The 19,549-nt window shown below is 43.1% G+C and overlaps 1 protein-coding gene across 1 annotated transcript in view; it reads left to right on the top strand.

The window, feature by feature from the left end:
* ATP10A (ATPase phospholipid transporting 10A (putative)) overlaps positions 1-19,549 on the top strand; it is a 1,009,168-nt gene that overhangs the window by 965,822 nt on the left and 23,797 nt on the right. The window contains exons 17-20 of the mRNA XM_069204275.1: positions 1,893-2,093; positions 2,302-2,382; positions 2,482-2,586; positions 18,714-18,901. Coding sequence (XP_069060376.1) covers positions 1,893-2,093; positions 2,302-2,382; positions 2,482-2,586; positions 18,714-18,901 — 575 coding nt within the window. The remainder of the gene's footprint in view (positions 1-1,892; positions 2,094-2,301; positions 2,383-2,481; positions 2,587-18,713; positions 18,902-19,549) is intronic.

The following is a 19,549-nucleotide window of genomic DNA, read 5'->3' as shown; positions in this document are numbered from 1 at the left end:
TTGAATGGCCAGCATATTGAGGAAGTAGTAGCATACACATACCTAGGGGTCAGGATTGACTCTATAGGCACATTTGCAGCCCACAAAGAAGTAATAAGGGAGAAAGCACAAGCCCTAAACTGGGCATTTGGACACTTGGCAAAGTCCATCCTTGGGCGGCTCTTAAAACCAATGACCATGGTTATGAGAGCAAAATTACTCCCGACCCTTGCATATGGGACAGAAATAATGAGGGGGGCGGAGGTGGCCATACTAGATAACTTATTTGTGAAATTGTATAAACAAGTCTTCCAACTACCTAGATCAGCCCCCCTGGCCCAAATCAGACTAGAGTTCTCCCTAACAAAGCAATCATTGGCAAGACCGGCAGCATTTGTTAATGGCTGTTATAAATTACATTTAGCACCCACAGGGACTCTTGCAAATCTAGTCTGGCAGGAAATCAATCTTGAGAGTGGTAATAACATTTTTAAGGACTACTGGGAAAACAGCATAGCATGGCTGGAGGTGGGTGATCTGTGGGACAGCTCATTACCGATGCCAGCTTTTAGAAAAGGAATTAACAAATCAGCCAAAATCTTAAGCCAGTTAGAAGACTTGGAGGCCCTATCGAACCAATCTCATGGATGGTTGGTCTTAAATGCATATGCATTTGATAAGGAATCTCCTATCATGTCCTCGTCATTAGCACGAAAAACTAAGCAGACGAGATTGGGAGATCTACCAACGCTTGATTTCCTACCAAAATGGAAAAAAGAGGCAGGAATGCATCCACATGCCTGCAGACTGTGTCATCAAACTAGGGAGACCCTAATCCATGTGGTCTGCATTTGTCCAGCTATGGGAAATCAAAGAAGGGAATTACTGAGAAGAGAGTTTAATACCCTAGGAGTCCGGTCCTGTAGGTCCCAGTGCATTTCGGGACTCCTCTTGCTTTCATCAGAGGGCTACTGCAATCATGAAGTCAAAGTTTGTTTTGTAGAAAGAAGAGCCAATTTGTCTCCAACGCCATTGGAAAAGACTCAGCTTTCCTTTCTACATGGATTGATATTCAGTGATGAATTTTAAAAGATGTAATAGAAGAAGTCATGAATAAAGAAGATATTTATCTAGGCCATGCGATTATTATATGGTTATTATTCCACTGAAAGTTTTATGGTTCTAAACCAATGCCACAATTCAGGACTCATCCTCTTCCCTAGAGGAAAATGGCTCCAGTTTAGCAGTTTAGTGAATCTCATATCCCCACTGAGAGACAGTGTTTACTTAGCATAGGCAGGTATACCCGATAAACACCAGCTGGTGAAATCACCATTTTTAGGAGAGCTGATACAGAAAGAGCTACAGCACTTTATTTGATAATTTCTGAAAAATATGAATGAGAAATTATATATTATTTTTGTAGTGCACTTTCTTCACACTTCAAAGCTTTTACCAGTAGTCGAGATTATACACCTCTCTGAGAAGTACTGCTCGAATGCAAAGCGAACTAGGACATCTGGGCCTGAATTCTTTCTGTTGAGCTATGCTTCATCATGGGTAGACAAGATGGGTAGCAAGGCAGTGTCTTGCACATGAAATATTCTGTTCTTGAGGGGGAACTGAAAAGTTGAAATACATCATCGGATGCCCAGTTACAGAAATTTTTAGTAGGGCATATCATTAGTATCTAATTATTTGTACAGTGCCAAAGAAAGTCATCAGAAATATAAAAGCACCAATGATCTAGATTGGGCTTTTTTAAATGTAAATGTTTGTTTTTTATCAAGGGCATATCCCTCAAACCTGTCCTTGTCTTTTCGCCCAGCCGTGACTTTATTGGCTGAACTGAACCTTGGAAACAATTTGCATATCCTTTCCAGACCAAATCAAGTTTGTTGTTATTATTTCAGATGTTTGTGGCCCTCCTGTTTTGGTACCAGTTCTTTTGTGGCTTCTCTGGATCTGCAATGATTGACCAGTGGTACTTGGTCTTCTTCAATCTTTTCTTCTCATCCCTGCCCCAACTTATCACCGGTGTACTTGATAAAGATGTGCCAGCAGAGGTGCTTCTAGCAGTCCCACATCTCTATAAAAGTGGACAGAATATGCAGGTAACTCAAAACTTAACATTCACAAAGCTTATTAGGCACTTCTCGGTTGTATTGTCTAAGTTCACTTCTGTCATTTATAACTGTCCATTATGCTTGTGGTCAAAAGTAGAGGGATACCCTTGCCCATTTCTGTGACACCAGCCTTTCTGCTGCTTCATGTTCTGAGTCATGACTACAGACAACCTTATCTTTTGTGCTTGTTTCGCAGGAGTACCAGCCACACATGTTTTGGATGAACATGGTTGATGCCCTGTATCAAAGTTTGGTTTGCTTCTTCATTCCTTATTTTGTGAGTGAATCCGGTCGGAGTTATATCATCAGTTTGTTGTAATGTGGTAAAGCATCTGTGCCATAGTCTTCCAAATGATTTGTCTTTCTCTCTTTTTAGACTTACTCAGATTCAGATGTGGATTTGTTTACATGGGGAACACCCATCACCACATTGGCTCTTCTCACCATAATGAGCCATCTTGGGATTGAAACCAAAACGTGGGTAAGAGGTTTTTCAGTTACTTCTAGTCCCTTTTTATGATTCCTTGAGAAGACAGATTACATTATTATGTCTTAAAAGAAGTGCATAGCTTTATGAGAATTTGGGGCATGGGACATTACGTGTGAAACCACAGCTAATGTCCCATAATGAATGTTTTTAAACTTTTTTTTAATTAACCACAATAACATTGAAAACACATAATCGTTGTGTTGCATTTTGCATCCTAACCTTTTAATACAACTATTCTGTTGCATTACTATAACTTTTAGACATTATCTACATTAACAACTTCACATGTGCCATAGGTCTCACTTGATATCATGTAACAAGGTGGGTAATTGTCAAATAGTTAAAATTACAGCTAACATAACTCAGAGCCTTACGTCTTCATTTCTAATGATATATAGAGATCAGTGCTCAACAGTTGAATTCATTCACAGCTGGTCAAGCAGAATTTATTGCTAATGATGATGCTCTAGTCGTGGCACTGTCATTGCCACCATCACCGTGGGCCTTGGAACACACACGGGAATCAATCTGGGCTTCCTTCTCAGATATTTCTGTCAATCATTCTTTCTTCTAGTAGACTAACTAAAATGTGCCAGAACTGAAAGAATCCTCTTCCCTGAGTCCCCTATATCTCCATGAGCAGCACTGTGCTTTCCAGGGCAGCCAATTTCACCACCTCCTTCCATCTTCCAGCATCAGGTGCTTCAGGTGATCTCTAGTTCATGTTTATACACCTTTTAGCCAACAGAAATGCAAGATTTATAAATTTGGTCTTAGCTTTCGGTTTTGGGGATCGCAACATCAGGCCTAAAGGTAATGTTTCTTCCTAAAGCAAGGGTCTTCTTCCTATCGTCTCCATGAGTATTCCTATGACTACTTCCCAATACTTTGCAGTAGTTAGGCGTAAGCAAAACATGTAGTAAAAATCATTTGTGCATCTCTGTAAGTGGTCAAGCTGCAATTGGTACAGGGAATGTTTTGCTCACATACTTCGGTGTGAAGTATGTTCTGTGTAAGATGTTACATTCAGGTGCTTAAATCTGGGATTTTTACAGACCTTCAGGGTGTGGGTAAGGATCAACGACCACTCACTTCCTGCCAGCGTCTCTGGACCATTCCTCTTTCAGGCAAATCAAATCAAATATGTTCAAGTCCACTAAGGATTTTTATAAATGTATGACTGTCCTCCTCCTTAGTGCGATCAATAAGTTTAAAATTCCATATGTGGGTTGCTCTGCACCCTCAGTGGACCACAGCCTGGGTACCATTCAAACAATAGTAGCATACACTGGGAACTGCCCAGCAGCTATCCCATTGTTCTGAGTTACTTCAGGAAATCGCTTTAGCAAATCTTCACTATACACGTGTCCCATGGTGATTACACCTTGAAATCCAAGTAATCGTTTAGTGCCACCCACCTTGTTCTCCCAAGCTAGGTAAACTCCACATCGGGCACTCAGACCTATTTAACTTTCAAGTCTGTCCTTGTGCCCCTGGCCCAGCTACACATAACTGAACTCAGTATTGTAGTCTACTGCCTCAATTTAGGCATAAGTGTAAGATGTAGTCAGATTATATCAAACAGTGACATTTCTGAGGTTGCCAACTCGGCTTCTGGGGAGGGTGTGCCTAAAAATAAATTTGCAGCCCATCGGTGTTAGGCAGCTGTATAGTAGAGCTCATAATCTGCAGCTCATCTTGGGACAGAGGAGACAAAGCGTACACAGAGCCTTCTTACGCCTGTCTGTGTTCCAATCATGGCTCGCATGGGCAGGGGGAAGGGGTGTGGCGGGAGGAGGACAAACAAAACAAATTCCTCGCCACCTCTTCCGCGCCGGTCTGCGCTGCCCCTCTGTCCTCACAGTAGGCCCAGTCTCCCAGCCTGCCATGAGGCCAATCCTAATGCTGCTTTCATGCTGCTGGCAGCATAAAAGCAGCGTTAGGATTGGTCAGAGCACCCTGGCTTGGTGCTTCAAGGCAGAGTCGGAGCCTCTGCCTGCTGTCTCCAACCCGGCAACACACTGCCAGGTTGGGGAGAGCCCAGTGTGCATGTGTATTTGGCTGACTCGAGACGGCCAGCCAAACATACATGTGCACTGAGTGGAGTGCTATGCACTCCCCCTCCATCCCTGTCACACCTCATGGCTCCACCCATTTTACAATAAAACAATAAGAAACATAGTTTGTTATCATTTTATTGTAAAAGGTCTGCTGCTACTGCTGGCGGGGGGCTACGTTCTTCCTCCATAGCCGAGGAGCCACCGCTGCTGTTTTTCAAAATAATTCAAGCAAAACAACATCTATTTCCTTGAAAATATGTACTGGGAGCCAACCAGTAGGTTGGCATAAGGTACAAGACTCTTGTAAACATCACCATTCTGGTTAATACTGTCCTACTCTTGGCTCAGAGTGACAACGGCCTCCAAAGGTGACACAGCCTTTGATAGATTCCAACATTCTGCAATTATTGCGTTCAATAACAGATGGAAGAAAGGTGTATTGTCAATTTTCTTGATCAGTTAATTAAAACCATTACAAATAAAAGTAAGAGAAACACTGTGTAGGTTCAAAATTAATTTTTAAACTAATAAAATGTAAGAAAGAGCAGGAAAAATAGTCCACGTATTGTCTTATTTGCAACAAGGGGATGCTTACACATGATTAGAACCCTCGTGTGCACTGCTATTTGTTCCAGCTGCCTGAGCTAGCAGCTTCCTGAGAACTGTCACATATTTTGTGCATCTTGCCAAAGCCCAGGGTGCGGAATGTGAAAAACAAAGTTTGGATACCGCCATACAGGACCTTGCTCCCTGAGCCAGCGCTACTGGAATTATTAGCGGTCTTCTTTCAGCTGCTAATTTGGGACAGCAGCACAGAGGGTGTAGCCAGCTTTCTTGATAGTAAGAGGAAAGCCTACAGGCGCTTTTTTGCCTATGTGTGGGCCAAGAAGGATTATAGTCCTTAATTGGGAGGACTAATGTTCGCATATACAGGATTTGATGCTGAGTGCCTGCATTTATTGCTTCTAGGAGGTATGGTTGAGGGGCTCCGACCAATATCACATGATTTGGAGTCTTGTGGGGCCCATCTTGGGTAGAACCAAATTACTAGCTTTTGAATATTTCTCCAATTCTGCAGTATACAAGTTAAACAGTAGAGGGGCCAAAATACATCCCTGCTTTAGGCCTCTATTAGTTTCTGTTTTCTGTGATAATGACTCTGGCCCTATGAGGACCCGGACCCAAGTACTGGAGTACAATGAAATGATTGCTTTTAAGAGGTGTATAGGAATGCCCCATGATGACAGCTTCTTCCAAAGGGTTTCACGGTCAACCCTGTCGAAGGCCGCAGTATAGTCAACAAAGCAGCAAAATAGTGGCTGATGGTTGATGTTGACTGCCTGGTGCTGTAAGTATGCAAGTGCCACAATGTTGTCCACTGTTGAGGCCCCCGATCTGAAGCCAGATTGAAAGAATGGCTGAATTTGGCACTCTTCCACCCAGGCTTCCAGTTAGTCCAACAGCAGTTGTGCGTACATATTTGCCTCCATATCCAGGAGGGCAATTAATCAATAGTTTGCAGCTAGTGAGCGGTCCCCCTTTTTATAAATTGGGCACAGTATAGAACCTCTCCAGGACTCCGGGACTGTGGTCTGGTGATATGCATTGTTAAAGGTGTGTGACAGCTTCTCTTCCCAGTCCGATGGGGCTCATTTGAACAGAGAAACTGGTAGACCTTTAGGTCCTGGTGCTCCATCCATCCTAGTCCTTTTTATGACATTCTCTGTCATTACTAGTGGAAAAGGTAGACAAAACTGTGGGAGAGGGATTATCACTTTGAGGGATCAAAGGGCACTGAACGTTGACCCGGCTGTTGCTGGCGAAGTCTGATGCTAGGTCGGTGGTTGTATACAAAGTTATTACATGCGAGACCCATGCTGACACTGGTACACCATTCTCTCTTCCCTATGGCCATTTCTTAGCTTATTTACATAATCCCAGAGGCGGGCATGATTTGGGTCTTTTAGGAGCTGGAATAAGATGTACATATTTGTACCCATTAATTCAAAAATGTTACAGGCTCCCTAACAAAAGCCCAAGCATGTCCTTGAACACTCCCTGCTTCCTTGTCAGGTTGGATGAGAAATATACAGGGTTAAGCTCAGTTTACTCTCAGTCCTGACAGCTCTGCAAACTTCTAGGTTGTGGATCGATGAACCTAGTCTGACTGTATGTATTTTAGTCAGAGCAATAAGTCATTCTTGTACAGTGATATGGAGTACATTGTTTTCACTCTCAGCAAATCTCTCCTTCTGCTCCTCGCATGAATGCTATTAGCGAAGGATTCTATGGCCATGGAAAATGTTAAGGGATATTGGACCCCCATGATAGGTGCCCTCTTCTGCCTTATGTGAGTCAGAGACCACATGCCCAATACGGATTCTCACCTTCTGGTAGCAGGGCAATCCATCTCTTAGCCTCCTCACCAAATCCGTATTCCTTGGCACTGGAAATAAGGACTTCCAATTATTAATGTCAAAGGCTTTTTTTTTTTTTTTTTTTACAATTGATAAGAGACCACTACAGGTTGGGGGACACAGCGAGGCAAAACTTCTAAAACATGGAAGAGCCTTTTTATGCTGGGCAAAGCAATCCACCTTGGTATGAATCCTTTCTGATCAGGTTAGATCAGTAATGGTAGAAAACAGAAAGCATGGTACACTAGGAATTTGCTTAGTACCCCATACACTTGACGATTAGCTTTTGATGATACGCAGGCGTTTTAGTTGGTTCTCATAAGCTTTCACAGTAGTTGATGCAGGTAGGCATTAGTTTTGCTTTACCATCTTGTATATGTGAGTGAGTTTAGGTGCTAAGAAAACTCTATAAGCCGTGTAAAATTTGGCCAGCAATCAGCCTGTTCCTAGGGTCTTCCCGGTTGTGAGCTCAGCAATAGGCATTCTTATTACCTTCAATGACAGGGATGCCTCAAGTTCATCCTGTTCATCTAAAGTCAAAAGAGTTATTGAAGCAGCCTCGAGGTAGTTTTTAAGGTTCTAGCCATTTATTGCATTTGTTTGCTGATATACTTAAGAGAATTGTGAGAGGAATTCTCAGTGTATTTCACGTTAACTGTATACCATGATGCCCAGCTGATAACGGATTTGTGTGTTAAGGGTCTCATTTGAAGCTTGTCTAATCAGCCAGGCTAATGCTGTCCCTGACTGAGTGCCTTTTGAGTGTACTCGAGCCATATATACCTTTAATTCAAACAAGAAATTCTTTATATTAATGGTGCATGTTCCTCCTTAGTAGAAGTCAGGCCTTCTAGGATACCTGTAGCCATGTGTGGTGCTCTTTCAGAATCTTAGTCGGATCTCTACACTCAACAGTTCCTGTTCCAGTACTGCTTTCACCCCCAGTAAGGTACTCATGGAGTTGCCTCATATGACTACCTTAAATGCCTAATATTCAACGGTGCATCGGTTGCTGTGTCTTCATTTTCATTAAAATAATTACAAATCTCTTCTCCTATTACAAGTCTAAACATTGGATTCTGGAGGCCATTGCCTGATACCTATATATCAAAATCACAGCCCCTAGCTTTCCCATTTCTATTCTGTTACCAGGGGGTTGTGGTCAGAAGCTGTCCTGCCAAGCTGTTTGACTTGTAAGACCTGGGTGAGCATATGTCAAGTACGAAAATGCTTGTTCGCCATATAAGTCATGCATATATGAGTAGTTAGAATTCGCTCTGGTAGCAGGATTATGTGCCATCAATATATCTGCCAGTCCCCAGTTACTCAGCTTTATTCCGATTGGCTTTGGTCCCTTCACTATCGGGGCTGAGAGAAGTGTTGTTTGGGATTTGGCTATATCTGTGTCCCTGACACAATTAAAGTCTCCACCTGTAAACGTGTGGATGTACCTCATGAGCCATCATGTCGATAATGTGTTTAAGAAGCTTAACTGATCGATAGTCAGGGAGTAGACACTGACTAACACCACCTTCACTTTGTCAAGTTTTCAAGACCACCAGCATGGATTCTGTTTGGTCATAAATGGGCAACATGGGTTTATTCATACCAATACTATCCCTCCATGTGAGGAATACCTTGTAAGATACAGCTACCACCTCCACTTATTTTTCCCTTAATCATTCAAGCACATGACAAGTGGATTTTTCCAATAAATGTAATGTGGAGCCATCCACCTCTCTCTTCAGGTAGAAGTGGATTCTGTATCTTTTTTGTGCAGGGCTCATGCCCTTCACGTTCCAGGTTATGCACCTATCTGTTTTAAGTTCTAACATGTCATAAGCCTAAATATCTGAGGACCATCCCTTTAACTCTAGGGGGTAATCACTCACTCGGAACAACTCTCAACTTTCCAGATCACACCCCTCACAAGGAAATTAAGCTATTCAGAACAATTGTTAGCCTCAAACTGCAACCAAAGAAAACATTTCACCAGCAACTTCCCCCAGCACAGTATAGCAACAGCATCCTGGTTATGCATAACATATAAACACATCTCAGTCCCAGTAATGGAGGACACAGGCTAGCATTGGACTCGGATGAGTTACTGGCAGTGGTGGTGTGATGGGACTCTGTGTTGTGGGGCTAACACTTTTGATAGCCATTGCACATTGAAAAATACCATATCTGGTACTCCAGGGACGTTATCCATCTTATAATTCACCGGTTGTTAGGCAGAGGCCATTGAGCAATACTTTAGTCTGCTTAACTCATTCACCTATTATTTGCTGATTGTCTCTTTGTAGCTCCTTTTCATCCACAACAGTATGAAATTTTGTGTTTGAGGGCCTCTCTGGTGCCTGCAGAGGCCTCAAGGATTTTGTCTAGTTTGTTCGGTCATGAGATTTCGTGAGGTGGGGTGCTTTCTTTCTGCATTTCAGACGTTACTTTCTTCAGGGTGGATTTGTTGATTATTGGAGTCCGAGACCCCAGGTCACTTTTGGTTTGTGCGTTGTGTAGTTGTTCTCGGTTTCTCCTGGAGTCTTGTCAGATAAAAGATCTATGGATAAGCCACTCAGGTCAGGTAGACAGTCCTGTAATTCCTTTATTTCAACTATGCTTGATTCCAGGAGCTGCTTATTGCTCTCTTTAATTTTTTGTGTTCTGGTGATCTGTGTATTCTTTAACTCTTTAGGCTGGGAATTCAATCATAGTTTCTAAGGCATGCACACATGGCGTGCTAAAATAAAGGCGAAGTCTGTAGATGTGTGGGGGCCATCAGGGTGCCCCCTCTTTGAAGTTCCGCCACTTGGCAAGGACACCAGGCAACATGCACAATTTTTCTTTATTAAAGAAATGCACACAGCCTGTGGGTCACCTACCATTTCTAGGCATGCTGAATATGAGGCCTAGTACACTAATAACCCACTCCAGGTGCCTGCCACTGGCTGCATTGGAAACAGTGGACTTTTAACTTCCTGCGGCAGTTAAGAAGCTCTCAGTCCTGCCCCGCCAACCATTGAAGTTGCCTCACCATTGAAATGGAGCTTAAATTGACGATCCCCTCTGCAGTGATTTTGGGGCAGTCCCTTCATGCCTTCATTTCTACTCCTTGATGGCTGAGATTGCGCCTGGACCAGAGTCTCATTCAGAAGAGAGAGGCAGCTCATCCCAGTGTGGACAAACTGCACCGTTGGACCCGGCTCCCCCTTTATTTACTGCACAGTGGTCATGGAAATTGGTTCTGCGTCTCCATCACTGCCCTTTCTGCCATCGGCTAAGTTGTTCTTTTGGCTTCACAGGTGGGGCCCCATTTGTTCCTCGCTGCAACACCACATGTACTTGCTCCAGATGGTCTCTGCGCATTTGCAGCCTCCTCAGTAGTTAGTAAAAGGGATTGGGTGTCTTGGGTTGCAGCATCATCTTCATGTCCTCACATGCTTAGTCCACGCAATAGCAGCTTAGTAGCATCCAGGCCATGTTTTCCAATCAGAACACAATTACTAAGGCCGCCACAGTCTCTCTCACCTCGACTTTGCCTAGTGCCACAGACCTCATAAGCACTCAAATATATCACTAATTGCACATGTCCACCAACAGGCACCACACCGCATGGGTTCTGTGAGTTTGGGCTCAAGCCAGTTGGGAGGATGACTTGGATACAGGGAGGCCTACAAAGTGCTCTAATAGGAAGCGTCCCCACACTATGACAGTTGGGACACTCACCTACTGTACAAGAGAAGTTGTTACAATAGGCGTGTGAGTTGTATGAGCGCCGATGCTGGGCAAAAGGATGAGAAACAGTAAAGGAAGTGTACTGTGCAACAAATGGATGTATCCCAGGGCAGGATTGGGAAGGGGAGGAAGTAGATCACTAAGGAAGTGGGGATAGAGGGGAGGAAGCAGGATTATTATTTAGGGACATAATAGAAGAGTTGTAGTGTAGGGAAGGGGATATGTGAGGATTGTATACAGAGGTTCTTCTACTGCAACACGGTTAGTGCCACAGAGTCACCGCCTTTGGTTGCATCACTGCTCTGTGGGGCTGATCCTTTGCCGACTAGCATAGTTTAACTTAATAAAACGTGACACTGTGAAGGGATTTTTGAACTAACTGATTGGTCGTCGGAAGTTGCTATATTTGGAGTCTGCTTTGCCTTTGGCACCCAGATGGTACTGCAGTTGTCTTGCAAATGCCCTTGCTAACTTACTGAAGGATCCAATTTGGCATCCTGTCTGCCCGAGTTGATTTTGCGAGGAGCCATTTGAAAAGGGTGAAGAAATCTTCATTTGTAAAGCTGGAGCCTTCCACCCCTTGCTAGATGATGCAGCAACATGGTTGAGGTTAATCGCTGCATGGTCATCCTGTTTCGTTCTTCAGAGATTGCCAATATTGCCTTTCCCTGTGCAGGATAAAGTACTCGAGAAGTACAAAGTTACAAAATTCTGTCAGTGGTCCCCCTTAGTATTGGCAAAATGCATGTCTCTTTATCGATATCTCCTTGTTCCGGACGCATGTTTTTGGAAATTTGAATGGACAAAAGGTATCAGATCGAATCACTTGGGCTCCTTAAACTTATTGATGGCTTTTTGCATGCAGTTGTAAGCTGTGGTAGGAGATATTGAAAGGGTTCTCTGTGCCACGGGACGCCTTTCCACTGAAATTAACCAGGAAGTCTTAACATTGCCAAAACACACCTTTAGCTCTGCCCATGATCATGTGAACATTGGTGTTAGGGAAATCGATCTAGAGGTAACTGTGGTAGCCGGTCTCACCCTGCTTTTCCCAGCACTCTCCAGGAGTTCAGGAGACAGTACTGGTCCTTTATTCCAGCGAGCAGTCTGTTTTTCATCCTTTAAAACGATATCTAATTGTAAGACTGAGGCAGAATCAGCAAAGTTGTTATCTTCAGTTCAGTTATTGTTTTTTTTTTTTTTTTTAAACAAGAATGTAAAAAAAGAATACAAGCCACAAAAATCTGGTCGTCATGCACAAATAATGTAAATTGTGGACAATTATGTCTCACTCGGCATAAAAATCAACATAAAAAGGAGCCCAAGTACAAACCAAAGTGCAAATTATTGGCACGTTATGTCTCAGTATCCATCTGGAATGCACAAACTGAAATCTGATCGAATGCTAGAACAATTCATATATCACCGAGCCACTGTTTTAGCTCTCCGACCTAGTGCCTGCAAAAATAACAGGAAATAAACTCTGGCAAGTCGTGAACTAGCACATCACAGTTAAATAAAATTAATATATTTGTGCAGTTTAAAATGTAAGGTTTCAGCAATGGTAATAAATGCTGTCCTTTAATTTATCATATTAGTCAAGAAAGCTTATTCGTCTCACAAGAAAAGAAGACGTCAAAAGTACTAATAGTCACACAGATATCGTTCATATTATTAACCTATCTTGCCATTCTTACTCCTATTAGGAGGAAACTAAACGCAGGCATCGTCTCTTTTGGCAGTTGTGTGTGTAGCGCCGGCAAATGTTAAGTACATTTCATAACCCAGGTGCACTTGTGTAGAAGTTAGATTTTGCATATTTGTTTGTGTCACCCTCCACATCAACCTGCCTCTGATAAGTCGCTGTACTACTGCTTTACCCCCTTTGATATGTCTCTTTATAGACCCCCGCATCTGTGCACCCATGATTTAGAAGTATTTCTCTCTTATGTTTTAGCAATGGGATTTGAGACTTAAATAGGGTTGTCTGTTGTGGCATCTGTCAAAAATTATGATTCTTTTGAGCATAAGCAAAACTGAAAGAACACAGATGAAACCATAATTCGATATAACAAAAAAAGCGCCCTTAGCTCTTGATGCAGTTCCTAGCTCACAAGTGATTTTCTAACTTCCATAACTGTCCTAGGTAAAAACAAAGCTATTTTCTCACTATCAGGCATGGACAGTAAGCCCGGAAAGACGCTTAAGGCATAATGGCAGTTTATTTTCATGTTGACTTGTTTTAGTGCTTTGATGCTCAGGAGTTCAGTTACTCTTAAACGAAAATGTAAAGTAGTGCTGTGGGTGAATTTGAAACAGCAATAAAAAAAGATAAACTCAAGCAAAGAAATTACTCGGAACAAACAGAAACATTTAGGTTGTACTCTGGACTTGTTGGTACCAGTACTATAATACATGCTTAGATTGGCCTTTGCAACTGCCCCTTGCTTATGTTTGCTGGCTTTTTGTGTTTCTCAGCTCCTTCCTCTTGATCCAGGGCTTTCCTGTTTATTCTTCTAGCTGTCCCCCACTAGAGTATTTTGTTATCACTGTTTCGATTTGGTGAGTTGCAGCCTTCCACTGCTGGAATTCAGCAAACTATTGCTACTTTTGCATGTTTCTTTGGACTTTTAGGACTATGAGAGAGAGCATGGCCCTTCTTCTTTCACCTCTTGTGTCAGCTTCTCCAGCTGTCTACCCAGCTGGCCTTGCTCCCACCTGTCCTCCAGCTGCTGCCACAACAAACTACTTCTTCCCCTATTCCGTCGCTCTCCTTGATCTTACGATCTCTTGCTCCATCATCACTGTCCTTTCAGTCTTCCCTCATTTCTTCCCAGCTCCTCTCTGTTGTCCTTGATCCTCACTTGATCCGTCATCACTCTCTTTGCTTTCCTGCCTTCCTGCTCACTCGCTCTCTCTCTCTCTCTTCATCACTCCCTTCCCACACTGGTGACTGCTGACTTACATGTACAGACGAACAGCTAAAGAGCAGTTCTATAAGTAACCAATATAGTTTATTTGTATATGCAAGTGACTGGTACTGCCTGTATATATTATGGTGAGGCCCTCAAAAATATACAAGAAATGTACTTAGAGGCTCTATAATAATTTGCATCATCAGCATTGAAATACTTATTTTGTAGATCGAAAACAAGCAAAAGTCGGACGTGCAGAAGGGAATATGTCCATTTATTTAGAGAGTTGATGCACTTGTTAATCTGTGTGATGAAAATAAAAGCTCAGTTGAGATTTTTGCGATTGTTCTTTCCCACTTTCAATAAAAGGAGAAATTTTAGGGATTTTGAACTGTTCATAATACTCTGGTATCCTGGGATCGAGGGAGAAGTAGTGGAAGCCTATAAGATACTTGTTCCTCACTCGCGGGACCACTTGTAATGGCCTAAGATAGTGTACAGAAAACATTTGTGTATGTCTCCAGAGACCTCTGCAATTGGCTTATGGTGCAGCAGCCTTCTACAGCAAAGACTTGTGCCTGACTAATGGGACACTAGTAACAGCTTAAGGTATTGCTGGCTGGTGGCAAGCATTCGATTCTGAGTCAAGGGACCGCAAGAAACAGCTAAAGGTACTACAGACTTGAGTCAGATACCAGGGACTCTAGTAAAGGCAGTAGATACTGACGCGTTCACCAAAAAGGTGTTAGCTGTTGCATTTCAAGGGCATGTAGATCCACTCTTTAAAAATAGTGAAACATATTGGCTTTGCCAATGTTTGTTCATTTTGTAAACTTTCAAGAGACCTGGGTAGACAGAGAAGCAGAATGATAAGAAACATAGTGTAAAGGAAATCTGAATGAACCATGGGGGTTATTTACATTGTAACATACTACAGCAAACAGTCAAGCTTTCCAAGTATTTGCTCATAACTATTCTGTAATGGTTATTCTTTGGTAAGTTACGGCAATCAATCAATCATGCATGTACCGCTGGGTGTGCAGTATCATGCCTGGTGTGAAAATTCAAGAAACAGCGTGTTAATTAACTGGACTTAATTGAAGCTATGTGTTTTCATTAATGGGCTTAATTTCAGAGACAGTATATGAACCGTACATTGAACACCTCTCACTAATAGGCTTTTCATAATAAACCATACTAAAGGCTATTTTCTGACCACCCAGGCATGGAAGTGCAGTGTGAAATATTTTTCACGACAGCAAATAATTTGGACTGCAAATCAATCAGTATTCCTACTTTAATTTGTTCACTGTCATTTTTCAGGAGAATAATGTGGGTGTTACCCATTGTTCAGTCTCACTCTGAAGGGATCCACTTAAAATACATCTTTTGTTTAACGTTTGATTTACTGTATTCCTGTCATTGATTTAGCTTGCTCAGTCTTTCTAAAAGCCTGCAGCCCGCTCTCTATCAGGCACAGACTCAGTCTTTGTATGTTTATCCTGTTGGTTGGTTGTAGATTCAGCAGTACAGTGCAGTAAATACGCTTTCTCTTGATCTGTGTCTGGGCATCAAAGTTACAATCAGGATTTATTGAAAAAACGAGGGCCCCAGTTCCCAGGTTCCACACCTAAGTAGCTATAGTTAAAAACCAACAAATATATATGGTGGCAGATATAGTTTAAGAATAATGGGTAGGGCCCTCTGTCCTATCTTGGCTAGTAAATACATGTACGAAAGAAAGTAACCACCTACTTATATACCAATAATTACAACAGTCAATGCTACAATAAAATGTCTCAGCAAGCCAGTGTTGTGAGAAACTTTATTATTCTTCTCCATATATTTGTAGATGCTTGTTCTTGATATGGACAACCAATACGCGTTACACCCCCACCCAGCCACTAGACCTGCAGCTTTTTCAAGGCACTATGGGTTAATCATCAGTAAAGTTCCCATTAGGAAACTTGATACAAATGGCAGCAATTCTGTTATTGCATGTGGTTTGTAGTTCCATCTCCTAACGTTCGTGTTGGGACTGTTAGGAGACCAATCATGACCCAGACTTGCTATCAGCTCTGCAATATACTTGTGTTGGACCTGGCCCTTTTTACAGGGTCATCCCCAAACGTTTTGCCTCCTCCTGTTTTTTCTGACCTTTTGTTGTTGGCCCTAGCACTCTGAGCACTTTATCACTGCTGATCAGTGCTAAAGTTGAGGTGCTCTCCCTTCTAAATTCGGTATGATTGGCTTACACTGTATTGGCCCATTTCATTTATCTATAAGTTCCTTGTACAGTGGTATCACTATACCCAGGGCCTGTAAATTAAATGCTACTAGTGGGCCTGCAGCGCAGCTTGCGCCACCCACAGAAGTAGCCTTTCAGACCTGTCTCAGGCCTGCTAGCACAGGGCCTGCGTGCACAGTTTACTGCCACAGGGACCTGGCATCCAAATTTACTTGCCAGGTGTGGAACTCCCCTTTTACTACACGTAAGTCACCCCTAAGGTAGGCCATAGCTAGCCCTAAGGGCAGGGTGCTGTGTATGTAGAAGGCAGGACATGTGCCTGGTTGTGTGCCTGGTCCTGGTAGTGACAAACCTATTTGGCTTCTCACTGCTGTGAGTGCGGCCTTGCTCATAGGATGGCATTGGAAATGCCCTATCTTATGTCTAGGTGGTATTGTCTAATCTATGAGGGGTAGCATAGGCATGTTTGGAATGGTTGGAATGGTAGTGAGAAATGCAGCTTACTGGTGTAGGTAGATGTTTTATTACCATTATAGAAATGCCACTTTTAGAAAGTGGGCATTTCTCTGTGCTTATGACTCTGGTGTTTTGCAGCTTGAATCCAATCCACACCTGGGATAGAGTGACAGCTGGGCTTTGTGCATACTTTTCAGACAGCCTGTACACAGGGAGGGTGGAGGTGTCACAGAGATGCATCTGCATATTGAATGGTTTTCATGGGCTGAGAGAAGGAGAGGCGGGGTACACCTGCATTTGTAAAGGCTGTGCCCTGGCCTCACACAAAGGGCTTGTTTACCCTCCACTGATGTCTGGAACCTCTGCTGGAGGAGAGAGGGGACATTTCTGGAACCAGTTAGTACTGGTAAGAACCCCTTCTCCACCCTTTTGTGGAGACTGTGCAAAATGAGTATAAGTATAGGGGTTGTTCCCCTTATTTAGAGACACTGACAAACTACTGAACTGGATACAGGATACTGCTGGAGGGACTTGCCAGGAAATGCCTTTGGACTGCTGCTGTTGTTCTGATCTGTGACCTGCTTGGTCACTAAGAGGAACTTCCACTGCCTGCAAATCTTTGTGCTGGCATGCTTGCTTGGTCCCTTCCACCCATGCCCCATTTGCTGTCTCCAGGGGCTGCGTGTTGTGCTCCCTGCTTCCCTATAGTTTTCCCTTTTGCTTGCAGCGCATAGAAATGCTTTACTCTTTCTTTTCTTAGCACAATAGGAGTGCATTTACCTCATTTTTCTGCCAAGCCATGGAGAGCACAGTGCTTCTCTTCGTCCCCTTTGGCAAGGAAGTGCCTGTGTCACCAGGTGTGGGCCCCCCTGCCTTGGGGAGGTCGCCAGCAGCGAAGGAGCGAGTGCGGACAAACACACTTTTAGTGGTGCTCCCGGGGCACAGGCAGGAGCTGCTGGTTGAAGAATTCACCACTGCGACCTGGATGGATCCCGAAAGGCTGCCACGCGGCCAGAGCCAACGAGAGGAAGGATGCAGGCCGGAGGGAGAGAATTCCCCTGCCAGAGCCTCTTCTCCAAACCAGTGACTGGCAGGCCTGAATCTGGGCCCGACGGGGTCCTGAGCCAGGAGGCTCGCCCTACGTGGTGTGTTGCCACCAGAGACACAGGGTCTCCAACTACCTACGAGGGGGGAGATGGCCCGAAGTAGGGGATGCTTTGCCCCGTGTGTAAGCAGGAGGAGAACCTCAACGGAGGTCCTGCGCCAGCCCACTTTCCTGAGGCCCCCCTTTTTTGAGTATCCAGAGTGTGGGAGCCCTCAAGAGAGTAGGGTGCGCCCTGCCTTAAAAGCACAGCAGTGCAGTAACTTGTGTACCAGAGAAACAATGGGGTGGTTACCTCCTTATTCTTGGTTGCGGGGACCAGGGCGGCATGAGTATGTGCCAAGGATATATGCCCTGTGTTATGTGCATTAATACAGACATCTTGCAATTCAGGATTATAGGTATTCATAATCATATGTTATCCTGATGATGTCTCTGCATCCTTGGTGATATGTTCATGGTACTATGATAGGAGCCTACTAGGAAGGTTGTCAGGCTATACACATCTATGTTGGTGCTACTAATGACTTGCCATTTGGGAAATGTTTCTCATTATATGTGCATTCCTGATGATGTCTGGGCATTTATGATATGTACTTTACTATGACATATGCATTTTTGATAATGATGACAAACTGACTACTGCTTGTGTTGCAGAATAACCAGTAACCTTCATGTTTTCCCTACTACTTCTTATTGTTGCAGGGTACTAGTAACTGTGTGATGTTCTGACAACTGCTTGTGTAGTAGGGTATTACTGACATGTTGTGTTTGGTCTAATGGTCTTTTGTGCAATACATTTTATCTTTATATAACTTGGTGTTGTGTTTCCTTTGTGGTGTAATTATTGTGTCACGTGTGTTGTGTGTGTTTTGCAATCCCTTTACATATTGCCCCTGGGATAGGCCTGACTGCTCATGCCTAGCTACCAAGGGGGTGACGCTGGGGTTTTTTGGGTGTGTAACTCCCTCGCCTTGACTAGAGTGGGTGGGTTCTGCCTGGCTTAGGTGCATACCCTAACCAAACAGAAACCCAATTTCTAACAACTACTTAGATTTCTGTTGCCTTAAAAAAATTCCAGTGATCTCAATATTAGGAATTCAACAACAGAACTATTTGAGCTTTTATAAAGTAAACTTTATTAAATTGCTGAATACGCTTAATTGTTTTTTTTGTCCTTTTCAGACTTGGATCAATGTGTCTTCCATTATCTTCAGCATCCTTCTGTTTTTTTTCGTGGCTCTGATTTATAATTCATCTTGTCCAACTTGTAACCCACCTTCTAACCCCTACTGGACTATGCAGAGATTGCTGAAAGAGCCTAAATTCTACTTGATTTGCCTTTTATCACCTGTTGCTGCTTTATTACCGAGGTATTATCACCTTTCAAGCTTATTCATGGTCCTGTGTTCACATTGTTTCATTGTCTTGAGTATGTTTTTAATAAGACAGTAACTGTATATACAGCAAATTACTTTTCCTTTATCCAGCTTTGATCTGATTCTTGCTAGTCTCATACCAAAATTAACATGCAAATGCCGGTGTGCTTGTTCTCAATGATGCAACATCTTTCTTGTTAAATCAGTAACATTTCTTTTTAATATGAAATGTGTTTAAACAGGCATTCCACTAAACTGACTGTGTGTCTTCTTTATCCATATCTGTCTCATTTGTTCCTTGAACATGAATACAGCTTTAATCACAAAGTATGGCTAAAAGTGTATAAAGATGGGCTTCATGGCCAAGCATGCAAGATGGTAGGCACCTGAATCCTTGGCTGTCCACCTGGCACAGAGAGGCAATAGAGCCTTTAAGTAACCTAAAGGCTGAAGTGGCTGGTTGGATCAGAGTGAGAGGTGACCGTGCTATAAGACTTTAAATGGTGGCCCTCAGACTCTACTGAAGCCCATAGGAGAAGGACCATTGGCAGCAGCAACATACCTGAACTTCTCTGTTGAAGCCTGCCGGAAGCAGAGAATGGTCTGCAGTTTGACCCCAGACAACATAGCAGTAGGGGGAAA

Source organism: Pleurodeles waltl, chromosome 8 (assembly GCF_031143425.1).
Source record: "Pleurodeles waltl isolate 20211129_DDA chromosome 8, aPleWal1.hap1.20221129, whole genome shotgun sequence".
NCBI lineage: Eukaryota > Metazoa > Chordata > Amphibia > Caudata > Salamandridae > Pleurodeles > Pleurodeles waltl.
The sequence above is the reverse complement of the archived record's forward strand: the minus strand, read 5'-3'. Positions and strand labels throughout refer to the sequence as shown.